This window comes from Microcaecilia unicolor, chromosome 11 (assembly GCF_901765095.1).
Source record: "Microcaecilia unicolor chromosome 11, aMicUni1.1, whole genome shotgun sequence".
Classification (NCBI taxonomy): Eukaryota; Metazoa; Chordata; class Amphibia; order Gymnophiona; family Siphonopidae; genus Microcaecilia; species Microcaecilia unicolor.
Genome location: NC_044041.1, coordinates 183,435,934 through 183,458,274, shown reverse-complemented (window position 1 = coordinate 183,458,274; position 22,341 = coordinate 183,435,934). Strand labels below are relative to the sequence as shown.

Genomic DNA, 22,341 nt, shown 5'->3' with positions numbered 1-22,341 from the left:
AGCGGGGGAGGGTTGACGGCGGGGAGGGGGGCCAGGGCGAAATCTGCAGGGGCCCAGGCCCCTGTGGCCCCACGCAGATATGCCCCTGGTGTCTATTAGTCTCTACTTTTGCCTTCCGTGATTCGTCATCGTAGAGAACTTTTCCTGTTCTATATTTTGGTCTCTGTATGTTGTGCGCGTAGTTTGATGAATTCTGCTTCTGTCAATAAAAACACATTTTAATATCCCCACCCCCCCCCTCCCCCGTCAGTTGCTATCGCATTCCTGTCGCCCACCCTGCTTGCCGCCCGTACCGCTGCCTGTGCTCACGTACGTTTGCCATCCGCAATATGGCGTCCGAGCGCCAGCGGCGCCTGGGGAGGGAAGGGAAGGGCATTCATTCTGTGACCTCACAGTTCGGTAGTTACGGTTTCCTCCGCTCGAGACGGCGTGAGGCGTCTTGCGCATGCGCATGCGCGATGGTGGCTGGTGCCGGCCAGTCCTTCCTGGACGCGGAGAGCGAGAGAGAAAGGAATTGACTGGCGGAGCTGTTGCGTTGGGGCTCATCTTCTTCCGGCGCTCCCTACTCTCTCCAAGCGTACAGCGGGAGCAGGTTGTTGCCACTCGCTTCACAAGCCGCCGCCGCCACCATGTACGGGCCGTTGGAGGATTTCCGCTCCCCGCCGCCGCGGGATTTCAACAGCATCGTCCAGATCTGCAGCGGCAACGTTCAGAGAATCACCCACAATAGTAAGTGCCCGGGGCCCGGCCTCCTCACTCTCCAGCTGTTTACACCCCCTCCCTTAATTCTACTTCACACCTACGTACAGACCGCCCCGTACCCTTTGTTTTACCCAATTATCCGTCAAAGCGTTACTGTGTCCCTAACATCATAATTCCTCCATTCTTCTTCTACTTGTCATCCCCAATATTGGCTTTCATTCTCTTCTCCATACTTATAATCCTATCCCACACACCCAGCGTGAGTCAATTTCCTCCTATTATTCCCACAGCCCATCCATCATATTCCACAGCATCTAATGCTGAGCCACTGCTTGTCTCAACACACTCTACTGCATGCCTTTTAACTATAACCCAACTTCAGCCTCACAAACGTTCATTATCTGTCCTACTCGGGGCTTTTTTTTTTTTGGAGGGGGTACTTGGGGGTACTAAGTACCGGCACCTTTTATTGTCTGATAAAATTGACCCATGAACCTCAAGTTTTAATGAAAGAGCTTAGGCTCAACACATGAATTTTGCCTTGCCATAGATTCGGTGACTGGTTACAGGGGGGCCTGGCTATTATGGGATGGGTCCCTTAGTGATCACCTCACCCTAGCATTTAAGTACCAGAACCTTTTTTGTTAGAAAAAATGCACTGGTCCTACTTATAGCCCTCATTCCTCCATCCCGTTGCTCTTCCTAACCCGTTCCCACACCGTATTCTCCCCAATCTTTTTCTCAACACCTCTCCATATTGCTTCTGTGCTGCCAATTTTGACATCTCGGCCTGTCTCTTGGATGCTCGCCTCCCTCTGACTTGTTACTTGTGTACCACAATCTCTCATAAGGCTGCCCATTTCCACCTTATCACATTCTCGTTCTCATATATCTACATTCTAATAGTTTCTGTTCTGACATGTCCTACACACCTAAATCTCATCCTAATCTTTGCCTTCTTAACCCATACTAAATTCCTATTATTCACCTCCTATACCAACTCGCTCAATCTAACCTTCCAAAACAAACTTTATTGCCTCAAATTAACCTTCCTCAAACCATCTCCGGACTGTAATTTCTCCTTGCTAGCCCTACCTGTGGTATCTCCATTCTATCCCCATAGCACCAGCCTCCCTTACAAGTATTTTTAATGTCAGTTTGCAATTGTTAAAAATGTTTTATTTAATAAACTATATGCCTTTCTCTTCAGTTTTGAATTTGAGGTGCAGCTGGAATAGTTCCCAAACTTTAAAAATAAATCTTGTTGCAATACTGTTGAAATTAGTTTGCATTTGGTTTTGCTCATTTCAGTGTTTGCAATTCCATTTTTTGTACCCTTAATTCTGTAATAATTTTTGCTTGTAGTTAGTATGAAAAAAAGAGGAAAAAAAATCCTATATAATAAAACTCACCCTCAACGTTCTGAGGACACTGACGTCAGTGTCACTTCCTTCGGGTTCGAAGGGTTCGTGGTGGTGAAGCCACCGAAATCACTGTCTCTGGGCCCCGCCCTTGCGTCAAACGTGATGACGTCGAGGGCGGAGCAATGGCGTCACAGAGCGAGGGCGGAGCAATGGCGTCAGTGGCTTCACGACTCAGGAGATGAAGGTGGCATGCGTTGACGAGGTGCGGAGCAATGGCGGTCAGTGGCTTCACAACGCCGAAGGGGTGGGTATGGAGGGTGGGGTTCGGGAGGAAAACCTTGCTAGAGCCCGTTTCATTGGCTCCAGAAACGGGCATGTTTTACTAGTATATATATATATAAAACTTTTTTAATTTTCCTGTATCAAAGTGCTTGATGTCATCTGCTTAGGTGTACATTATGTCCAACGGTAAAGACATTTTTCTGTACAGTTTATACAGTTCAATAATTGTAAAACTATTTACATTTGGTTCTCTGTGGCATCTTTTGTGCAGATTGAGTGGGACATTTTTGGTGATGTGTGTTGCTTTCATTCTTTCCATCGATTGTGGTCTCTGTTAAGTAGAGGTGATCACATAACTATGTATCTTAATTTTCTGTAGGGCCATCGTCATTCCTCAGTCAATAATTTCTCCTGCTTTGGGTATCTGTTCTGTGTATTTTGGACTTTTCTGTGACTTCCATTGTCTTGCAGGAAATAGTTTGTTATTATTTATTTGGATTTTGCTCACACCATTTTCAATGGTAGGTACATTTAGGTATAAGAGTTGTTCAAAAATTCTTCTATTCTGTATGTTAGTATTCTTCATTGCAAGGTGCAGGAATCATTGGTGGTCCCCATCACCTAAGTGTGGCCCCTCAGTTTCCCCACTACACAATCTCCCTCCACCTTTTTCAGGGCAAGTAGCTATTAGGAGAAAATCTCAGTAACTTGGTGAAAGAACTGGGGGAAACTAAGTCAGCTGTTGCTGGATGGTAAGCTGGTCTTCCGTCTTCAGGGGGCTCTACAGCAGCGCTGCGAACACCTTGTAGCGCTATAGAAATTCTAAATAGTAGTAGTAAGTACCCCTTTCAGGTACACCAGGCTTCTTTTTGTGTGGACAGGGAGTCCTCCTCTCAGTCAGCTAGAGTGCCAAATGCCTCCAGAACTTTGCAGTGATGTGAGGCAGGTCCACTCTTCTCTTCCTCCAGTGGGAGAATGTCTTCAGGAGTTTTGGGAGGAGGGGACCTAAATCACATCAGACCAGTGGGTTCTGAACATGGCTGTAGTTTGGGGAGAGGGAGCATTGCCCTCCCCCTCCCCCAAACAGCTTGCTTCTTCATATCCGGCATCTCCCGCTCTTCTTCCAGCCCCTTCCTACAAGGTCCGGTGTCGCTCCTCCTCTCTGCTCCTGCTGTAGCCTTTCCATCTTTCCAGCCGCCGGCAGTGTTAGCGATGTAAGCACGCTGCCTTTGCCCTGCCCGGTAGCCTTTTCTCTCTTGGTACTTCCTGTTTCCACGTAGGCGGGTCGCTTGCTGCAGAGAAAGGGCTTCCGGGCCAGGCAAAGGCTGCGTGCTTACATCGCTAACGCTGCCAGAGGCCCAGAAGTTGGAAAGATTGCAGCTGGGGGGCAGGGAGGGGGAAAGAGAGAGAGCACAACACCGAAGCTTGCAGACGAGAGGGAGAGAGTGCGACATTGGATCCTGTGGTGGCGGTGAGGGAGGGAGAGCGAGCAGCACAGGACCTTGTACGGAGGAAGGGAGAGTGGGCAGGCGGGCGACACCGGATAAGAGAGATGGAGTGGGAATTTGAGGGGGATAGTGAATACTTGGCAATTTTAGATATGAGTTGGGGTGTATTGATGGGAAAATGAGTGGCAAGAAAAGGGGATGACGTGGGGAAAGGTTGAGACATAATGTGAATGACGTGGAAGACTGGAGAGAGGATGAGAGGCACTGAAAAGAGATGGGGGTATTGGAGAAGGATATGGCTCTCTGAAGGGGTTGAGCGGTGGTAGAAATGGGGTTAAAAAGATGATGAAAGAGACGCAATTGGGAATGGGGTATAAGGTAAGATATATATAAGAATGGTCTTGGAGGCAAGGTAATGAATGAGAGACAGGGATGGAGCTGGGGACCGATAGGGTGATGGGAATGGGGGCTAAGGAAGTGGGTGAAAGATGGGGGAAGGGGTTTAGGAGACTGGATAAGTGAGAGACGGAGGGAGCAATGGGAGTGCCGGAGAGGGAATGAGAGGGCGATGGAAAAAGCTAGTAGGCAGATGAGAAGTGAAATAGAGACGAAAGAGTAAAAAGTGAGAGAAAGGGGGATAAATGCAGAGGAGAAAAAAAGGGGTGGGGGGGGGGAGATAAAATGAAAGATCAGTGCCAGACAGATGTAGAGAAGGAAAGGAAAAAGACAAGAGGAGAGAGAAGAAAAGCCAACCTGGAAAAGAATTTAGAGAAGACTGACACATGGAAAGTGGAAAAGAGACAGGGACCAGCCCAAGCAGAAAAATAAAATGCTCAGACAACAAAGGTAGAAAAGAAAAACATATTTTTATGTAATACTTTTTAAGGACTGAGATGTGCCTGCTTTGTGAAATAGTAGATGACGGCAGAAAAAGACCTGCACGGTCCATCCAGTCTGCCCAACAAGATAACTCATATTTGCTGCTTTTTGTGTATACCCTACTTTGATTTGTACCTGTGCTCTTCAGGGCACAGACCGTATAAGTCTGCCCCGCACTATCCCCGCCTCCCAACCACCAGCCCCACCTCCCAACCACCGGCTCTGGCACAGGCACAGACCGTATAAGTCTGCCCAGCACTATCCTCACCTCCCCAGCCCTGCCTCCCAACCCCGGCTCTGGCACAGACCGTACAAGTCTGTCCAGCACTATCCCCGCCTCCCAACCACCAGTCCCGCTTCCCACCACCGGCTCTGGCACAGACCGTACAAGTCTGCCCAGCCCTATCCCCGCCTCCCAACCTCCAGCCCCGCCTCCCGATCTTGACTAAGCTCCTGAGGATCCATTCCTTCGGCACAGGATTCCTTTATGAAATATTCACCTTTTCTGTTTTTGTGTTTTGCAGAGTGCAGGAGAAAATACATTTTTGTTTCTCTTGTACCAGTGTTTGCACTGCTTACAGAGTCTGGCTTTCTTGAGGAGATCTTTGTTTCAGTTTTTCTGTGGTTCTCTATTTTGTAAAGTGATAAAAATCATCAAGGTGGAGGAACAGATGACCACTATGAATAGTAAAAGGGAAAAGAGGGAGGCAGGGGCGTAGCTACCTGGGGGCATGGGCCCCTGTAAATTTGGCCCTGCCCCCCCCCCCCCCCCCCCCCCCCGCCGTCAGGTACCTTTGCTGGTGGGGATCCCTTTCCCCCGCCAGCTGAAGTCCTCTTCTCTGGCGCAGCCGCATTGCTCTGTTTCTGTGAAGGACGTCAGACTCACAGAAACAGAAGCCTTGCAGATCAGCTGCGCCGGAGAGAGGACTTTGGCTGGTGGAGTTGGGGACCCCCCTCCCCAGCAAAGGTACACGGCGGCGGCGGGAAGGGGGGGTCAAAGGTGGTGGTGGTGGTGGTTGGTCACAAATGGGAGGGGTCAAAAATGGGGGGGCTAAAATGTGCCATCTCACCTCGGGCTCTGGACCCCCCTCCCGCCAAAGTGTACTGTGTTGGAAGATTATTCCATTACCCTCACTCTTTTCCCTATTTTGTATCGTTTGAGGACCTCCTACACCTCTTCGAGTTTGGGTTGAAAACCAATTCTGTAAGGGTTTATCTCAGTGCAATTAGTGTTTTTGTACAGCTTCTAGTAGTTCGCTTCATGCAAGGTTTGTTATTGACAAAGCCCCCTATCAGACCTCCAGCTATGTCATGGCATCTCAACATTGCCCTCATTCAGCTGATGAAAGCTCCTTTTGAGGCACTTGATTCCTGTCATACGAAGTATTTGACCTGGAAAGTTGTATTTCTGGTGGTAATCATTCATCTTGCACAGTCAGTGAGCTTCAGGCCCTAGTAGCTGAACCACCTTACACTAAGTTTCACCACAACAGAGTAGTCCTCCGCATTCACCCTGAGAGTCCCATCGTAGTCAATCGTTCTACCAACATTTTCCCCCAAAACCACAGACCCATCCTGATGAGAGTATACTTCATACTTTGGATTGCAATTGAGCCTTCTCCTTCTATCTGGAGCGGAGTAAAGCCCATACAGTCCACCCAGCTTGTACTTTCTTTTGACCCAAACAGGATGGGGGTAGCCATCGGCAAACGCATAATTTCCAGTTGGCTAGCATATTTCATCTCCTTTACTTATGCCCAGGCAGGGCTGACTCTGGAGAGTCATGGCTACATCTGTAGCTCACTTGAGGTTATCCTCCATAGGGGAGATTTGCAAAGCTGTGACGTGGTCATCTGTCCACACATTCACATCTCATTGCTGCCTTGAGCAAGATACCCAAAGTGACTGCTGGGTCAGGCAAGCAGGCCTGCTGAATTTGTTTGTTGTCTAGAATCCAACTCCATTCCGCTAAGCCCAATTTCAGGTTTATTGACTTCCATGCCTCAACATTTTGAGTCCCTGTTGTTCTAGCATTGTTTTTGGTGAGCCTGATAGCTAGGGATTCCCAGCTGTGAGAATGCAAAGGCTGCTTGTCCTCGGAGAAAGCAAAGTTACTTACCTGTAGTAGGTGTTCGAGGACAGCAGGCCGAGTATTCTCACATACTTTCCCACCTCCCCTTTGAGTTGTATTCTTTAGCTTTTTGAAATAACTGAGAGACCTGCGCTCATGCGTCAGGTGGGAATGCACCAGTGCATGTGCTAGAAAATTCTCTGGTAATACTGCTAGGCAGCGTTTGCACTGGCCTCTGTTGGATGACATCACCCAGCTGTGACAATACTTGTCCTGTCCTTGTAACACCTGCTACAGGTAAGTAACTTCGCTTTTGCTCCTTGTGATTGTGTGAAGTTTAGCTGATAGGTTATGGGGAGCGGAATCTATGCTGATTGTGGAAACAGGCGGTCAGGGATCACATGCTCAGTCACGGGAATGTAAAATTATTTTAAAGACAAATATTCTTTTAAAGACAGACCCTTTTCTGGGTCTGTTGGGAAGCATTTTAAAGGGAGGTTTGCTGAGCCACACTTAGTACTGGAATGAGTGCATGTGATCTTATGAATAGTGTTACAGATAACAGGATTAGAAACAGTTTCCTTATTTCTTTCAAGGTTTATTTGAAGGGTAAAAGCGGAATCTAGTGGTGATAGGCATGGTCAGTGAATCTTAATCACAGGAATATGAGGGTTTAGGGGCACTGCCATCCTTTACCTCTTTTTCCAGATCAAAGGCACGGAAGCTTTTCTCCTCTTACCCTTTAGAAATAACAGGAACCTAAATACTTTTGGGGATCAGCCTAGCAGTTCAGTGATAATCTCATGCTGCCATTCCATGTGACCTAGGTTGGATTCCTGGTTTAGTTTTTTTTTTCCCCCCCCTCGGGCTGATTGGAGATGTTGTAGAGGCAGTGTTCACAATGTCTTGGGGGTTGAAAAAGGAAGGAGTTAGTCTTTGCACTTTGGTGACATCTAGTAGCTGAATCCAAGGCCAAGGATCGCAGAATTCTGGAAGAAGCCATCACATGACCTCCTTCTCCCGGTTATCAATGTTGCTGCAATGGGCAGACTGAAGCAACGGGGATAGAAAAGACAGCATGAAAGAAGAATTTATTGACAAACCAAGGTCCCTGTTTACTAAGCCCCACTATTGGCGCGCTAGCGTTTTTAGCACATGCTAATGCTAGAGACACCCATAGGAATATATGGGTGTCTCTAGTGTTAGTGCAAGCTAAAGGTACACCTTAGTAAACAGGGCCCCAAGAGTCCAACATGGCCATGTTTTGCCTAAAAAGGCTGCATCAAGGGTCTAATGTATAAACAAGAATACATTAATATAAACCAGTACACAGTTTAAAAAGAAACACATGTATAGTCAATGTACTTACATAATTGAACACACACACATAATATACCAAAAATCTTGTATACAAATATATAAAGCGCCCAGTTCTAAAAAAAAAAAAAAAAAAATGACAGTATAAACTGTGTCCAGCAATGGGACTCTTTTTTTTCTTAATTATAAATAACTAGTAAAAAAGGTCCGTTTCTGACACACATGAAACGGGCGCGAGCAAGGTTTTCCTCGGAGTGTGTGTTTGAGAGAGTGTGTGTGAGAGTGACTGTTTGAGAGAGAGAGAGAGAGTGAATGTGCGAGTGTGTGTGTGACAGAGTGCGAGTGTGTCTGTGAGAGAGAGTGTGTGTGTGAGCATGAGAGTGTGTGCCAGGGTCCCCCCTCCCTCCGAGTTCCAGGGTCGTCCCCCCTCCCTCCATTCCTCCCTCCGAGTTCCAGGGTCATCCCCTCCCTCCCTGCCTCCGAGTTCCAGGGTCGTCCCCTCCCTGCCTCCGAGTTCCAGGGTCATCCCCTCCCTGCCTCCCTCCGAGTTTCAGGGTCCCCTCCCTCCCCTGCATTATGCTCTCTCCCCTGCATTCATCCATATGCAGGCAATGTCCTCTGTGCCCTGCCCCCTCCATCCATCCATGTGCAGTATCTCTCCCCTGCCCCGTCCACCTCCCTCCGAGTTCCAGGCCCCCCTCCCTCCCTCCCTCCCTCCCCCCCTCCGAGTTCCAGTGTCCCCCTCCCTCCCATTTCCAGGGTCCCCCCTCCCTCTGTCCCTCCGTCCCTCCCAGTTCTAGGGTCCCATGGAACTGGGAGGGAGGGGGGGATGGAGAACGTTGGAGGAGTGACGTCAGCAAGTGGTTACAATCCTAGTGAGACACATTTGGAATGTTGGAGGAGCAAATTATTATATTAGAAAAGCTGCATACCATGCACCTGTGATGACAACATGGTGCCATAAAGTCTTTTTATGTGCTTATTTTTGAAACTATGTATGAATTTATTTATATGTTAATGTTTTTCCTCTTTCTGTTTATACATATACCCCTGAGGCAGCTTATTAGGTGAAACGTGGCCATGGTGGGCTCTTGGTTTGTCAATAAATTTTCTGTACAGACTTTTTGTGTTGGTTTTTTTTGTTTGTTTTTTTTTTGTTACATTTGTACCCCGCGCTTTCCCACTCATGGCAGACTCAATGCGGCTTATATGGGGCAATGGAGGGTTAAGTGACTTGCCCAGAGTCACAAGGAGCTGCCTGTGCCTGAAGTGGGAATCGAACTCAGTTCCTCAGTTCCCCAGGACCAAAGTCCACCACCCTAACCACTAGGCCACTCCTCCTGTTCTCTGTTGCTGGATCTGTTAGCATCTGCCTCTGTTTTGTCTTGTTGCAGACTGAAATAAGGGGAAAAAAAATCTTTGGTTGGATGTAAGTGAAGGAAAGCTCACAGATCCTCAGCCCTGGTGCAGTAGGAAGTTTACTTGGCTGGAAAAAGCAAAGACTTATGTGATATAGTTATTACTTGCCCTCCTCCAAGTATACTGACATCTTTTCTTCTCGTACTAAATTGTGTTGCTTTGCACTTAATTGAAAAATCATATTTGCTAATATTTCACTTTAGAAGACGCATTTCAGAATAATTTGAAGCATACTTTCAAGGAGCTCACAAAGGATGAGTTCTTGGGTCTGCTTGTGGCAGAGCCGTGTATTATGTTCTGCCTCCAGTGGCTGTACAGAAGAAGTACTTGCGTGGTTCTATCTAACCTGCTGTGGGACCTACATGTCATAGTTGGGTCTTTCCTAGGACTGAGTAGAAAATCGAAGATCACTTAGTACAACTGTCGCGTCCCGCGCTCCTACCTGCTCTCCCGCCACGGGGGGCGGGAGCCAGCGGCCTCCGCGGCGCGAGAGGACGGCCTGGGGGTTCCTGTGTGGGGGCCGGCGCTGCCGCGGGACTGGTGGGTCAGGCCGGCGACGGCGAACGCCGGTCTCTTGGTTGCAGGAGGTCAGGACGAGGTTCGCGCCGCCCAAGATGGCGGCGCTGGTACGCGGGGGCCGACGTCTTCTTCGCTCCAGAGCCGGGGGCTCTGGAGCTCTGCCTACCTAGCACCGGATTGGAGGACCAAGGCGGTGACTCCGCCTGGGAGATCGGGCAGAGCCAATCCGAGGGGCTCTGCCGACTCCCAGGGCCGGATTGGTGGGTTTCTCCCACGAGGGCGGGGTGGCGCGATATTTAAAGATGGAATCTAGCTGACACCCTTGCTTCAGGTTCTGTTCCCGAAGCCTGCGCAGTGGTTCCGTGTTGCGTCTTCTTGGACCTGCCCAGAGACTGCTTGAACCCGTCTACGGAGTAGAGACTGTGCTTGTACTTAACTACTGATTGCTAGCCGCGTATCCAGAGACTGTGCTTATACTTGACTACGGATTGCTAGCCGCCTATCCAGAGACTGTGCTTGTACTTGACTTCGGATTGCTAACCGCCTGCCCAGAGAGTTGCCCTGCGCCTGACTGCTGTTTGCTGATTGCCTGTTACTCCCGACTCTAGCCAGGTCAGTCCATCAACCCCGCGGTTCCAGCAGTCCTGCTGACCGCCTGCAGCTGGGGGCTCAACCTCTGGTGAACGGCGGTCGCCGCGGGTGAAGATTTGGGGTTGCACGGCTGTCCTCTGAGGTCCTTCAGGGCCCCTAAGGGCTCACTGACGTGAAGACAAGACAACAACCGATCTCTCAGTGCATTCAAAAATTACAAATTCAATTTTTATTTAAAAATTTGCATACTGTAAAATGTTGGTCAATTTCTAAGAGTTCCAGCTGAAAGCTTTCTTACAGCCTGACTCCTCCACTCTCAAAAGCATAAAAGTCCACAGCTGTCCCTCAGTCATCACTGGAACCCGGCAACTACTATGTCACAATTGGAATATTTTTCAATTGGCTTGCCAGGAGAGGGCGCTGTGTGTATCTGGGTAATTCCTGGTGATGCACTGAACTGCCTCCAGCAGCAAGATGCAGAAAGTCAGTGCAGTGGATACCAGTCTGTCAGAGTTCAGCGCTACAAAATGTCCTTCAGCATTCTCTTCTCCTGTAAACTGGATTCAGCAGGATGTTGTTCTGGCAGCAGTGGTACTGAAACTATGGATATCTAATCATTGTGAGCAGTTTTGTTCTGGATTTTTTTTTTTCTAGGACCCAGTCTGTCCTTGCACCCCAAACACTTCTCCTCTTTTTGGCCCTTGGTTCTCTGCCTTGAATCTCTCCCAGGTTAGAATCCCAAAGAGTAGCAAGATTCCGGAATCCCAAAGACTACTACTACTACTTAGCATTTCTATAGCGCTACTAGACATACGCAGCGCTGTACACTTGAACATGAAGAGACAGTCCCTGCTCGACAGAGCTTACAATCTAATTAGGACAGACAAACAGGACAAATAAGGGATAAGGGAATATTAAAGTGAGGATGACAAAATAAGGGTTCCCACTTAGTCACCTCTCCCCTCTCCAGTCGGTTCAAAACTCTGCTGCCCGTCTCGTCTTCCACCAGGGTCGCTTTACTCATATTACCCCTCTCCTCAAGACCCTTCACTGGCTCCCTATCCGTTTTCGCATCCTGTTCAAACTTCTTCTACTAACCTATAAATGTATTCACTCTGCTGCTCCCCAGTATCTCTCCACACTCATCCTTCCCTACACCGCTTCCCGTGCACTCCGCTCCATGGATAAATCCTTTTTATCTGTTCCCTTCTCCACTACTGCCAACTCCAGACTTCGCGCCTTCTGTCTCGCTGCACCCTACGCCTGGAATAAACTTCCTGAGCCCCTACGTCTTGCCCCATCCTTGGCCACCTTTAAATCTAGACTGAAAGCCCACCTCTTTAACATTGCTTTTGACTCGTAACCACTCGCCTCCACCTACCCTCCTCTCTTCCTTCCCGTTCACATTAATTGATTTGATTTGCTTACTTTATTTATTTTTTGTCTATTAGATTGTAAGCTCTTTGAGCAGGGACTGTCTTTCTTCTATGTTTGTGCAGCGCTGCGTACGCCTTGTAGCGCTATAGAAATGCTAAATAGTAGTAGTAGTAGTAGGTTGTGAACAGTTGTTTTTACCTTTTGTCATTTCACCAGCAATTTAATAACTGGATATGTTAACTGATTTACTTGATATCCATACCTCCCATTTAGTTGGATTGTTTGATTTTATATTCATGTAACCAAGACAAATTCTGTAAACTGTGAATTGACCACCTCACTGAATTCCTTATCAATCACAGCTACCAAGTATCATCTACAAAAAAATTAAAGGAGAAAAGATTACTGGGATGAGGTGTATTGTAATGATATGCTGCAGCCTTTTAATTGAACTAACACTACTACAGAACTTCTTTCTAGGGTCATTATGCATTTTTGTGTGAGTAGGGCAAGGAGTTCCTCCAAGATACCTGGAATGTGGTTTTTTGCTATTCTTGCAGTTGCTGGGTGGTGACAAAGATATTATTTCTTCAGCAGCATATCTTAAGTATCTTTTTATTTATTTATTTTTTAATTTTATTTTAGCTTCTCAAATAAAGAGCCTGTTGAGTCAACTGGGAACTAAGCAAGATACCAGCAAGCTGCAGGAAAACTTGTAAGTGTTAGATATACTTTATCTTTTATGTGCCTGCAGATATGCTGATTTTCATTTCCGAGATTGATAAGTCACTGCATTGCAAACTCGATTCATCAATTAATACCTGCAATGAAAACTGGAGATAAAGATAGTATCAGAATTCTGGACAGTATGAGACAAACACAGAGGATCTCAGAGGGAGAGGAAGGGATTGCAAAGCTAAGTTTGAGGTGTGGATGGGTAGACTGGATGTACTATATGGTCTTTACCAGCCATTGTGGTGTGTTTCTGTGTTGGGACATCTTATCAAAATGCAGCACCTTTCCTTGGCTCATTGAAGGAATTGTCCACAGAGAACTGCTTTTGCTGCAGGTAGAAACATGCTGAAAAAGTAAGCACTTAGACTTGAGAATGCCATCTTTATCCATGTTCTTTCTCTTTCAATCCAGCAAATCCAGATTTCAGCAAAACTTTTGACATGGTTCTGCATAGGTGACATAAATAAACCGAGAGCCCTTGGTATGGGCTTTAATGTGACTAACCAAGTTAAAAACTGGTTAAGTGGGAGGCGACAGAGTAGTGGCAAATGGAGTTCAGTCAGAGGAGAAAGGTGTGTGCCATTGGGATTGGGTTTTTTTTTTTCAACATTTTGTAAGCAGTATTACAGAAAGGCTGTTGGGTAAGGTTGGCCTCTTTGCAGATTATACCAAAACCTGCTATAAAGTAGACTGACTTAAAACGGTGTGGTGTGGATAGCATGAGGAGGAATCTAGGGAAACTTGAGAAGCGGTGTAGAATTTGACAACCAAGATTTAATCCTGAAAAATGCAGGGCCCTTAACTGGGCTAGAAAAAAGAGCGGTATAGTATAGGGATGAAGTATTACTGCACACGAAAGAAGAATGAGACATGAGTGGTTGTATCTGATGATCTAAGGGTATTCAAATAGGTAGAAAAGGTGATGGCAAAAGCCAGAAGGATGCTTGGGTGTATATGGAAAGGAATGGGCAGCAGGGTTAAATGGCCATTTTTCTCAGTGGAGAAGGGTGAATAATGGAGTGACCTAGGGATCTGTACTGGGACCGGTGCTATTTAACACATTTACAAATCATCTGGAAATCGGAACGACAAGTGAGGTGATTAAATTTGCAGATGACACAAAACTATTCAAAGTTGTCAAAATGCATGCGGATTACGAAAAATTGCGGGAAGACCTTAGGAAACTGGAAGACTGGGGTATTCAAAAGGCAGATAAAATTTAATATGGACAAATGCAAAGTGATGCACATTGGGAAGAATAATCCAAATCATAGTTATCTGATGCTAGGGTCCACTTTAGCAGTCTGCACTCAAGAAAAAGACCTAGGTGTCATTGCAGACAATACACTGAAATCTTCTGCCCCATGTGTGGCGGCGGCAGCCAAAAAAGCAAACAGGATGCTAGGAATTATTAGGAGAGGGATGTAAAATAAGACTGAAGAAACAGTGTGTTTTAAGCCTGTAAAATGTATTGGCTATTTTCCTGTATTCATTATGTTCTGAAGTGTATTTCTCTTGGCCAGTAGGTGGTGTTTCTTTGCTGTAAAGTTGTTATAGGGAACTGAATGGTCCTTTTCTTTAACACAAGCAGGAAGCAAGCAGCAGTATACTTTTCAAATCTTGTTGACTGGGCTCTGATTGGCCCAGGAGCTCATTTCCTTTAGAATATACTGATTTTGCCTTTAGACTTAGCCCGGAAGGAAAGAAAGACAGATCTCTTTGCTGAGGCTTGGTGAATTATATGTCCTCACCTTCCCAGGTACTGTTTAAACAGTATACAAACGTTTAGTTAGTTTTCTAGTTGATCCATTTTTCAGTTACATTTTTCAGTTACTTGTTACTGTTTGCTGTTTGCACATTTTCTTTTTTTGTCCACTGTTCCAAGTTCTGAGAATAAACACAATTGTTTGTTTGCCTTGTTTGTTCTGATAAAGAATCCTGGTGATTTGTGTGTTAGGTCTGTGAGTGCTTTCTGGGAATTGTGGGACCACTGGGAGTGTGGCTCCAGTAACCTAGAGATCACTGGGGATAATTGGAGAGTGGGAGACTTGCCCAGAGGCAGTTTGCGACCCAGTTGGTGGGATGAGGGTGCTAGTGTACAGCACAAGCAGCAGGTGCAGGCGGACCTGAGCTGGGGATTGACCCTCTTAAGTGGTTGAGGGGTAAACCCCATGCGGGTGGCTAGATGTTTTGTGACAAAGACCTAAAATATTATAATGCCTCTGTATTGCTCGATGGTGCGATCTCACCTTGAGTATTGTGTTCAATTACAGTCACCGTATCTCAAAAAAGATTTAGCGGAATTAGAAAAGGTTCAAAGAAGAGCGACCAGAATGATAGAGGGGATGGAACTGCTCCAATATGAGGAAAGGCTAAAGAGGTTAGGGCTCTTCAGCTTGGAAAAGAGACGGCTGAGGGGGGATACGATTGAGGTCTACAAAATCCTGAGTGGTGTGGAGTGGGTGGAGGTGAATTGATTTTTCACTCATTCAAAAAATACAAAGACCGGTGATGCTCAATGAAATTGCATGGGAATACTTTTAAAACAAATTGAAGGAAATATTTTTTTCACTCAAAAAATAGTTACGCTCTGGAACTCGTTGCCAAAGGATGTGGTAATGGCAGTTCCATAGCGTCCCACAGATCAATCCAGGGACTTGTAGGTTATGTCCCTCTACCAGCAGGTGGAGATTGTAAAGAGTATGTAGGACAGGCCCCAAAGGAACCCTGGGATAGGCCAGAATACCCCCGTTATAGGCAGGCATTCCCCAGGAAAAAACTAGAAATAAAGAACTACAACTCCCAGCATGCCCCAAGGGAGACCGGGGATAAGAGAAACTATGTGCATTCCCAGGAGTCTCCAGAGGAGGGCCGCAGGGGAAGGAATAAGGCTGATTCTCCAACCTGGTGGAAGAGGTGGTGGAACAGGTGGGTGGAGAAAGAAGAGCCATCAAAGAGCTTTAATGAAAGAAAGGGTGAGCAGCTGGAGGAAGGGCGGGGTGAAGAGAATATGGATTGGGCTCCTGAGGAGAGAGAGGGGGAGAGTGAGCCTTGCCCTATGGAGTTGACTGAACCGGAGAACACCCTGGAAGAGCCGATGGACTTTTCAGCTCTGGCTCAGCGAAAGCCAAGGAAGTAGCGGGGCCAAGCCGGGTCAAGCGGGAGGAGGTCAGGTAGGAGTATGACTGACCAAGAGGGTGGGACCCTAGGCTTTGAGCCCGCGCAAAGCCATTACTGTGTGTTTTGAAAGTCTGGCTAAACTGAGCTGTGTTTTGAAAGTTTGGCCTACAATTGAACTGTGTTTTTGAAAGCCTGGCTAATTTGAGCTGTGTTTTGAAAGCTTGGCTAGAACTGAACTGTGTTTTTTGAAAGCCTGGCTAAATTGAGCTGTGTTTTGGAAAGCTTGGCTAGAACTGAACTGTATGTTGAAAGCGTGGCTAGACCTGAACTGTGTTTTGAAAGCCTGGCTAAACTGACCTGTATTTTGAAAGCTTGGCTAGAACTGAACTGTGTTTTGGAAAACCCCGCTACACTGAACAGGGTATTTTTTTCTTTTTTTTTTTTATTATTTGCTGCTACTCTTCCCCAGGAGGGAGGGAGAGGAAGCAGCTGTGAAAGCCTGGACTGGGAAACTAACCGGATTGAGAAAGGTGAATGATAACTGTGCTTTGTTTTGTGTTTTGGTGCCACAACTGAGTGAAGGAGGGAAGCCCCTCCTAGGCAATAAAAAGCTTCATTGTTCTGAGGAAAAAAAAAAAAAAAGAGCAGTACTGGAAGGTGTTCTTCAGGTTGTGGAGAGCTGCAACCGCTGAGGGAAGAGGATCCACTTTACAAGATATAGTAAACCTCTGAAGTTTTCTCTATTTGGTCATGTGCAGTCACCTTAGCTTTAGTACTCTCTCTGTCTAGCAGGTGGATGGTCATATCTGTGCAGCTCTGAATTGATTGGCACCTGGTCTGGTCCCCTGAGTCTAGTTGAGCTTCTGGGGTCTGAGGTGTCCCGGTCCTGGTGGTGCCAGGTCTCTCCCTTCCTCCCCCATCAAACTCTCCTCTCAGCCTGACTGGAGTCTGAGCTTTCTTTTGCTCCGGCATCCTCTTCGCAGTACCGGCTGAATGGTGTTAGGACCGACTTGGCATGTGACAGCGGTTCCTGAGGGTGACTGCACATGACCACATATAGTAAACCTCTGAAGTTCTCTTTATCTCCACCTGCTGGTAGAGGGACATAACCCACAAGTCTCTGGATTGATCTGTTGGGTCTAATGGAAAGAAAATTATCAGGTAAGGACTAATTTTACCTTAGTGTATCTAGGTTTAAAAAAAAAGGTTTGGACAAGTTCCTAGAGGAAAAGTCCATAGTCTGTTATTGAGATGGACATGGGAGAAGCCTCTCCTTGCCCTGAGATTGGTAGCTTTGAATGTTGTTACTAATCGGGTTTCTGCCAGATACTTGTGACCTAAATTGGCCCCTGCTGGAAGCAGGATACTGGGCTAGATGGACCATTGGTCTGACCCAGTATGGCTATTCTTATGTTCTTATATTCCTATGTAAACAGGAGGTACTAATGCCACCGTGTAAGTCTCTGGTCAGACCTCATTTGGAATACTGTGTACAATTCTAGAGTCTGTACCTTCAAAAGATATAAATGGGAAGGAGTCTGTCCAGAGGGTGGTTACTAAAATATTCAGTGGTCTTTCTCATAAAGAATATGGGGATTGACAAAGCTTTAATTATGTTTTTTTGGAATATGGATTATTTAGGAGGATTGTAAGTTGTAACCTGCTCTGTATGGGCTTTGGCTGAAAGGGCAGGCCATAAGACCCTGTAATAAATGAACTGCATGAAAGGGGAAATATGATAGGGACATTTAAATACCTCTGTGGCATAAATGCACAGGGGGCGAGTTTTTTTTTTCAATTGAAAGGAAATTCTGGAGCAAGGGGACATAGCATGAAGGTGAAAGGGGATAGATTTTAGGAGTAATCTAAGGAAATATTTCTTTACAGAAAGAGTGGTGGGTGTGTGGATCTCTAAGGGAGAGGAAAGGTTAGTAAAGCTTAGATGGTGTGGATGGACAGAGTGGATAGGCCATATAATGTTTTGTGCCCCTCATATTCTCTGTTTCCATGTTTAAACATACCCAAGGGCATAACACCTCTCGGTGTGCAAAAGGATATGCATTGTGCAAGAACAGGCAAACTTGAGAGGGCCAACTTCAGACAGTTGGTCCACTTTACTTGAACAAATCAGTTTGAAAATATTGTCATAGCAAAAAAAAAAAAAAGGCTTGTTACTGTAGTAATTTTATAATTGACTGAACTACATGATCTAGTTAAAATGTACATAGAACTCCCAGGTCATTCATGTTTCATTCATACTTTTTTTTTTGTTTGTTTTTTGTTAAGGCAACAGATACAACATTCCACAAATCAGATTGCGAAGGAAACAAACCAATGTTTAAAGGAGCTGGGAACCCTGCCTCTGCCGCTGTCTCTCTCCGAGCAGGTTAGTGCTCGTACAGGATGTGTCTGCTAAGACAGAAGGGTGAGAGAGAAGCTGCAGTGTGGTATTCAGAGTGAAGGTGGAGGAAAACCTGTTCATTTGTGTATAGGCAGTACTCTAGAGTGCTTTCTCTTCCCCTGAATCGTTCCTCAGGACCCTCAATTATTACTGATTCACATGTGACTGTTCCAGATCCTCAAGTGTGACTCTCTTACACCATTTAGAGCTGATGGACTAATTTTTTTTTCTTCTCATCTTCTAACAGGAAGTCTATTTTAAGGCTGTTATATAAAGGCACCGTGGGCACCTGTGTGCTTTTTTAGAAATAGGCTCCCAGTTCCAGAGGCATGTTAAATACCCATGCACAAAATTACACCTGCTCTGAAAAAGATGTAAAAGTGTGCTCACTTGGTGTATTTTATAAAATAGATATGTACATCATAACCCTGCCTGCGGTCTGCCCAAACTATACCCCCAGGGATGCCTACATACAGATCACGGAAAAGCAGGCACACTCATTCCTTCCACCTAAACCTTACACACATGTACAGTCCTGCAGTTTTATGAATAGCCCTTTTCTGTGTGTGAAAGAGGCTTCGTGTGCATTCAAAGCTGTATAGAAATTACCCTCCTATATGTGCATGGGACAATAATGTGTAGATTATCTACAATTCTAGGCCGTTAAAAGGGCATATGTAATATAATACAGATAAATCAAAATATACATAAGATTAGGTAAACATGGGAGAATGTGCAATTTAAGAAGAAGCTGCAAACACGTGATTGTACAAACAAGGCGTGCATCGGTAGAGAATTCACAGAACCCTCAATGAGAAGGCCATTGTCTCAATTAAGTAAAAAGTTGAGGCAGGCCCTAAATTTTTAAGACCTCACTAGTATAAAGGTGAATTAATACCTTACTTTTAATATTTAAAAGAGAACAAATATGTACATGAAGATGTAGGAGGCATGTTTTACCCAGAATCTGTGTTTAAATTACAAGATGAAATTGAGGTTGGCCTGGTAGCTCAACGGTGATGCTATGCCATATCATGCTGGAAACCTGGTTTTCATTTCCTGAGCCCAGTTTTGCTTTCTCAGGCTGGTCATGATTGGGGATATTGTAGAGCCGCTAATGTTCTCAATCGCCAAGGGAGGACATCTCATCGGCTGTATGGCAGCAATACTTGGGGAGAAGAGTCGGGAGTAGTGTGAAAAAAAATGACGCTTCCAAGAACACGGAGTCGAGGATATGTCATACGCAGAATTTATTCTTGGAGTACACCTTGTAGACTTGACACGGAGCCTTGTTTTGGCGCTGACCACGCTTCCCTGGTTTGAGCCCTGTGTAAATTATCACTTGGGAGTCATTTTTATAAAGGCCTTTTCACAAATATCTGGCTTTAGTCACACACAAAAGGCCTCTTATAAATCAGCTGTCTGACATAGTATGCACTTACATGCAGCCCAGGTGTAGATGTGTTTGGAGGATGAGTTTCAGCAGGTCATGGGTGGAGTCATGAAGGTTCCCCCCCCCCCCCCCCATAGGTTATAAGTTGCACACTTCAGTTGTGTACATTTTACACATCTTCTAAGCTGTGTAAAATATACGTGGCCACGATTTCAGAAGGTTAATTGCTTTTATAAAATAGGTTCACAGATGCTAGTTTTGAAGGCTTATTTTCTTTAAAATAAATGAGTTTATGTGGTCAAACTATGTTCCCAGGTGTTTCTTAACCTACAAGGCTTTCCTACAGCTAAAGCCAAAGATTTTTTTTTTCTCTCCTAAAATTTCCCTGCATGTGGGACAAATACAAAACATGGAGAGCACAAACTGGGATAGAGCTTGATGCTCCTCAACTAATTGTGCCTCGGATATGAGGACCAAGGACTATGAGAGAAACATACTCCAGATCGATAGAGACTCTAATTCTAATTAACCAGGATAACTGTGTTATAATATTGAATAGCAAGGAACTCCTTTAAAAGGAGAGAGGGGGGAGGGAGGGGGGAGGGGGAGAACAAGGCGGGGTTGCAAGAAGGATAGGTTCTTAGACATCCTGAATGTTAAATGTTAGACTTGATGGCTGTATTATGTTAAATATTTGACTTTTTGATGTTATGCTGTTATACTTCAAGGCATATCTAATATAATAAAACGCACCGTGAACGTTCTAATGAGGACAACGTTCTGAAAGGGTTCGTGGGGTTCGTGGGTTCGTGGCGTTCGTGTTGTGAAGCCAGCAAGCCGTCTCTGCCCCGCCCTCGCGTCTAAACAAACAAATCCGGAAGCGAAGCGTCAGGGAAGGAGGCGGCGCTGAAGGGAAAGCTAGACGTCGGGAGCGCCGCCTCCTTCCCTGACGCTTCGCTGCACGAACCGCCACGGAGGTAAAGTTAAAAAGAATAAAAAAAAGGGATGCATGGATGCGAAGGGGGGGGGGGGGGGGGGGAAGAGGGCGGCCCAGGCGGGGACATGGCAGAGAGAGTAGCATGGATGCGAGGGGGGGGGGGTCATGGAAGGGCGAGAGGGGACTTGCTGGAAAAGGATGAATGGAGGCTGCAGGGGACAGAGGAGTATGGATGGGTATGGATTAGGAGGGCAGGGCACAGGGAGAGAGGGGAATTACTGGAAATGGATGAATGGAGGGGGCAGGGGACAGAGGAGTATGGATGGGCATGGATTGGGAGGGCAGGACTCAGGGAGAGAGGGAAATTGCTGGATAGGGAAAAATGGAGGGGCCAGGTGACAGATGAGCATGGATGGGCATGGATTGGAAGGGCAGGACTCAGGGAGAGGGGAATTGCTGGATAGGGATGAATGGAGGGGACAGATGGGCATGGATGGATATGGATTGCAGAGCAGGCCTCAGGCAGAGAGGGCAAATGCTGGATAGGGAAAAATGGAGGGGCCAGGTGACAGAGGAGCATGGATGGGCATGGATTGGAAGGGCAGGACTCAGGGAGAGGGGAATTGCTGGATAGGGATGAATGGAGGGGACAGATGGGCATGGATGGATATGGATTGCAGAGCAGGCCTCAGGCAGAGAAGGCAAATGCTGGATAGGGAAAAATGGATGGGCCAGGTGACAGATGAGCATGGATGGGCATGGATTGGAAGGGCAGGACTCAGGGAGAGGGGAATTGCTGGATAGGGATGAATGGAGGGGACAGATGGGCATGGATGGATATGGATTGCAGAGCAGGCCTCAGGCAGAGAGGGGAAATGCTGGATAGGGAAAAATGGAGGGGCCAGGTGACAGAGGAGCATGGCTGGCCATGGATTGGAAGGGCAGGACTCAGGGAGAGGGGAATTGCTGCATAGGGATGAATGGAGGGGACAGATGGCCATGGATGGATATGGATTGCAGGGCAGGCCTCAGGCAGAGAGGGGAAATGCTGGATAGGGATGAATGGAGGGGGCAGGTGACAGACAAACATGGATGGCCATGGATTGGGAGGGCAGGGCTCAGGGACAGAGGGGAATTGCTGGAAAAGGATGAATGGAGGGGGCAGGGGACAGATGGCCATGGATTGGAAGGGCACGGCTCACACTCTCTCTCTCATATACAATGTCTTTCTGACTCTCACTCTCACACACTGTCTCACACAGTATCACATTCACTCTCTATGTGCCACACAGTCACTCACACACTCGCTTGGTGTCATACACTCACTCTCACAGAGAATCTGTGTCTCACACACACACTCTCTCTGTTGCCCAGACACACACACTCTCTCTCATACACACACTCTCATTCTCACACACACTCTCTCACAAACACACTCACACCCAGACTCACTCTCTCTCTCACACACTCACACTTTCACTCTGACTCTCAAACAGTCACTCTCACATACTCTCCCAAACATACACACTCCAAGGAAAACCTTGCTAGCGCCCGTTTCATTTGTGTCAGAAACGGGCCTTTTTTACTAGTATAAAATAAAAACAAAATATGAAAAAAAAAAAATTTCCCTGCAAGTGTCTGGTAACACAAGGAAACAATGTTTTTTTGGAGGGGTCTCATACATTTAGAATTTTGATAGGGGCCACCTTTCAAGCTTTTCTGTATTATAATTTCGTGTTGATGTGATAACCATAAAATGAATCTTCTGCCTAGCGAAGTGGATCAG

General features: G+C 46.4%; 1 protein-coding gene across 1 annotated transcript in view; it reads left to right on the top strand.

Moving 5' to 3' along the window:
* The first annotated feature begins 438 nt into the window (after nucleotides 1–438).
* STX12 (syntaxin 12) overlaps nucleotides 439–22,341 on the top strand; it is a 43,300-nt gene continuing 21,397 nt past the window's right edge. The window contains exons 1-3 of the mRNA XM_030218558.1: nucleotides 439–729; nucleotides 12,615–12,684; nucleotides 18,111–18,210. Coding sequence (XP_030074418.1) covers nucleotides 630–729; nucleotides 12,615–12,684; nucleotides 18,111–18,210 — 270 coding nt within the window. The 5' untranslated portion in view covers nucleotides 439–629. The remainder of the gene's footprint in view (nucleotides 730–12,614; nucleotides 12,685–18,110; nucleotides 18,211–22,341) is intronic.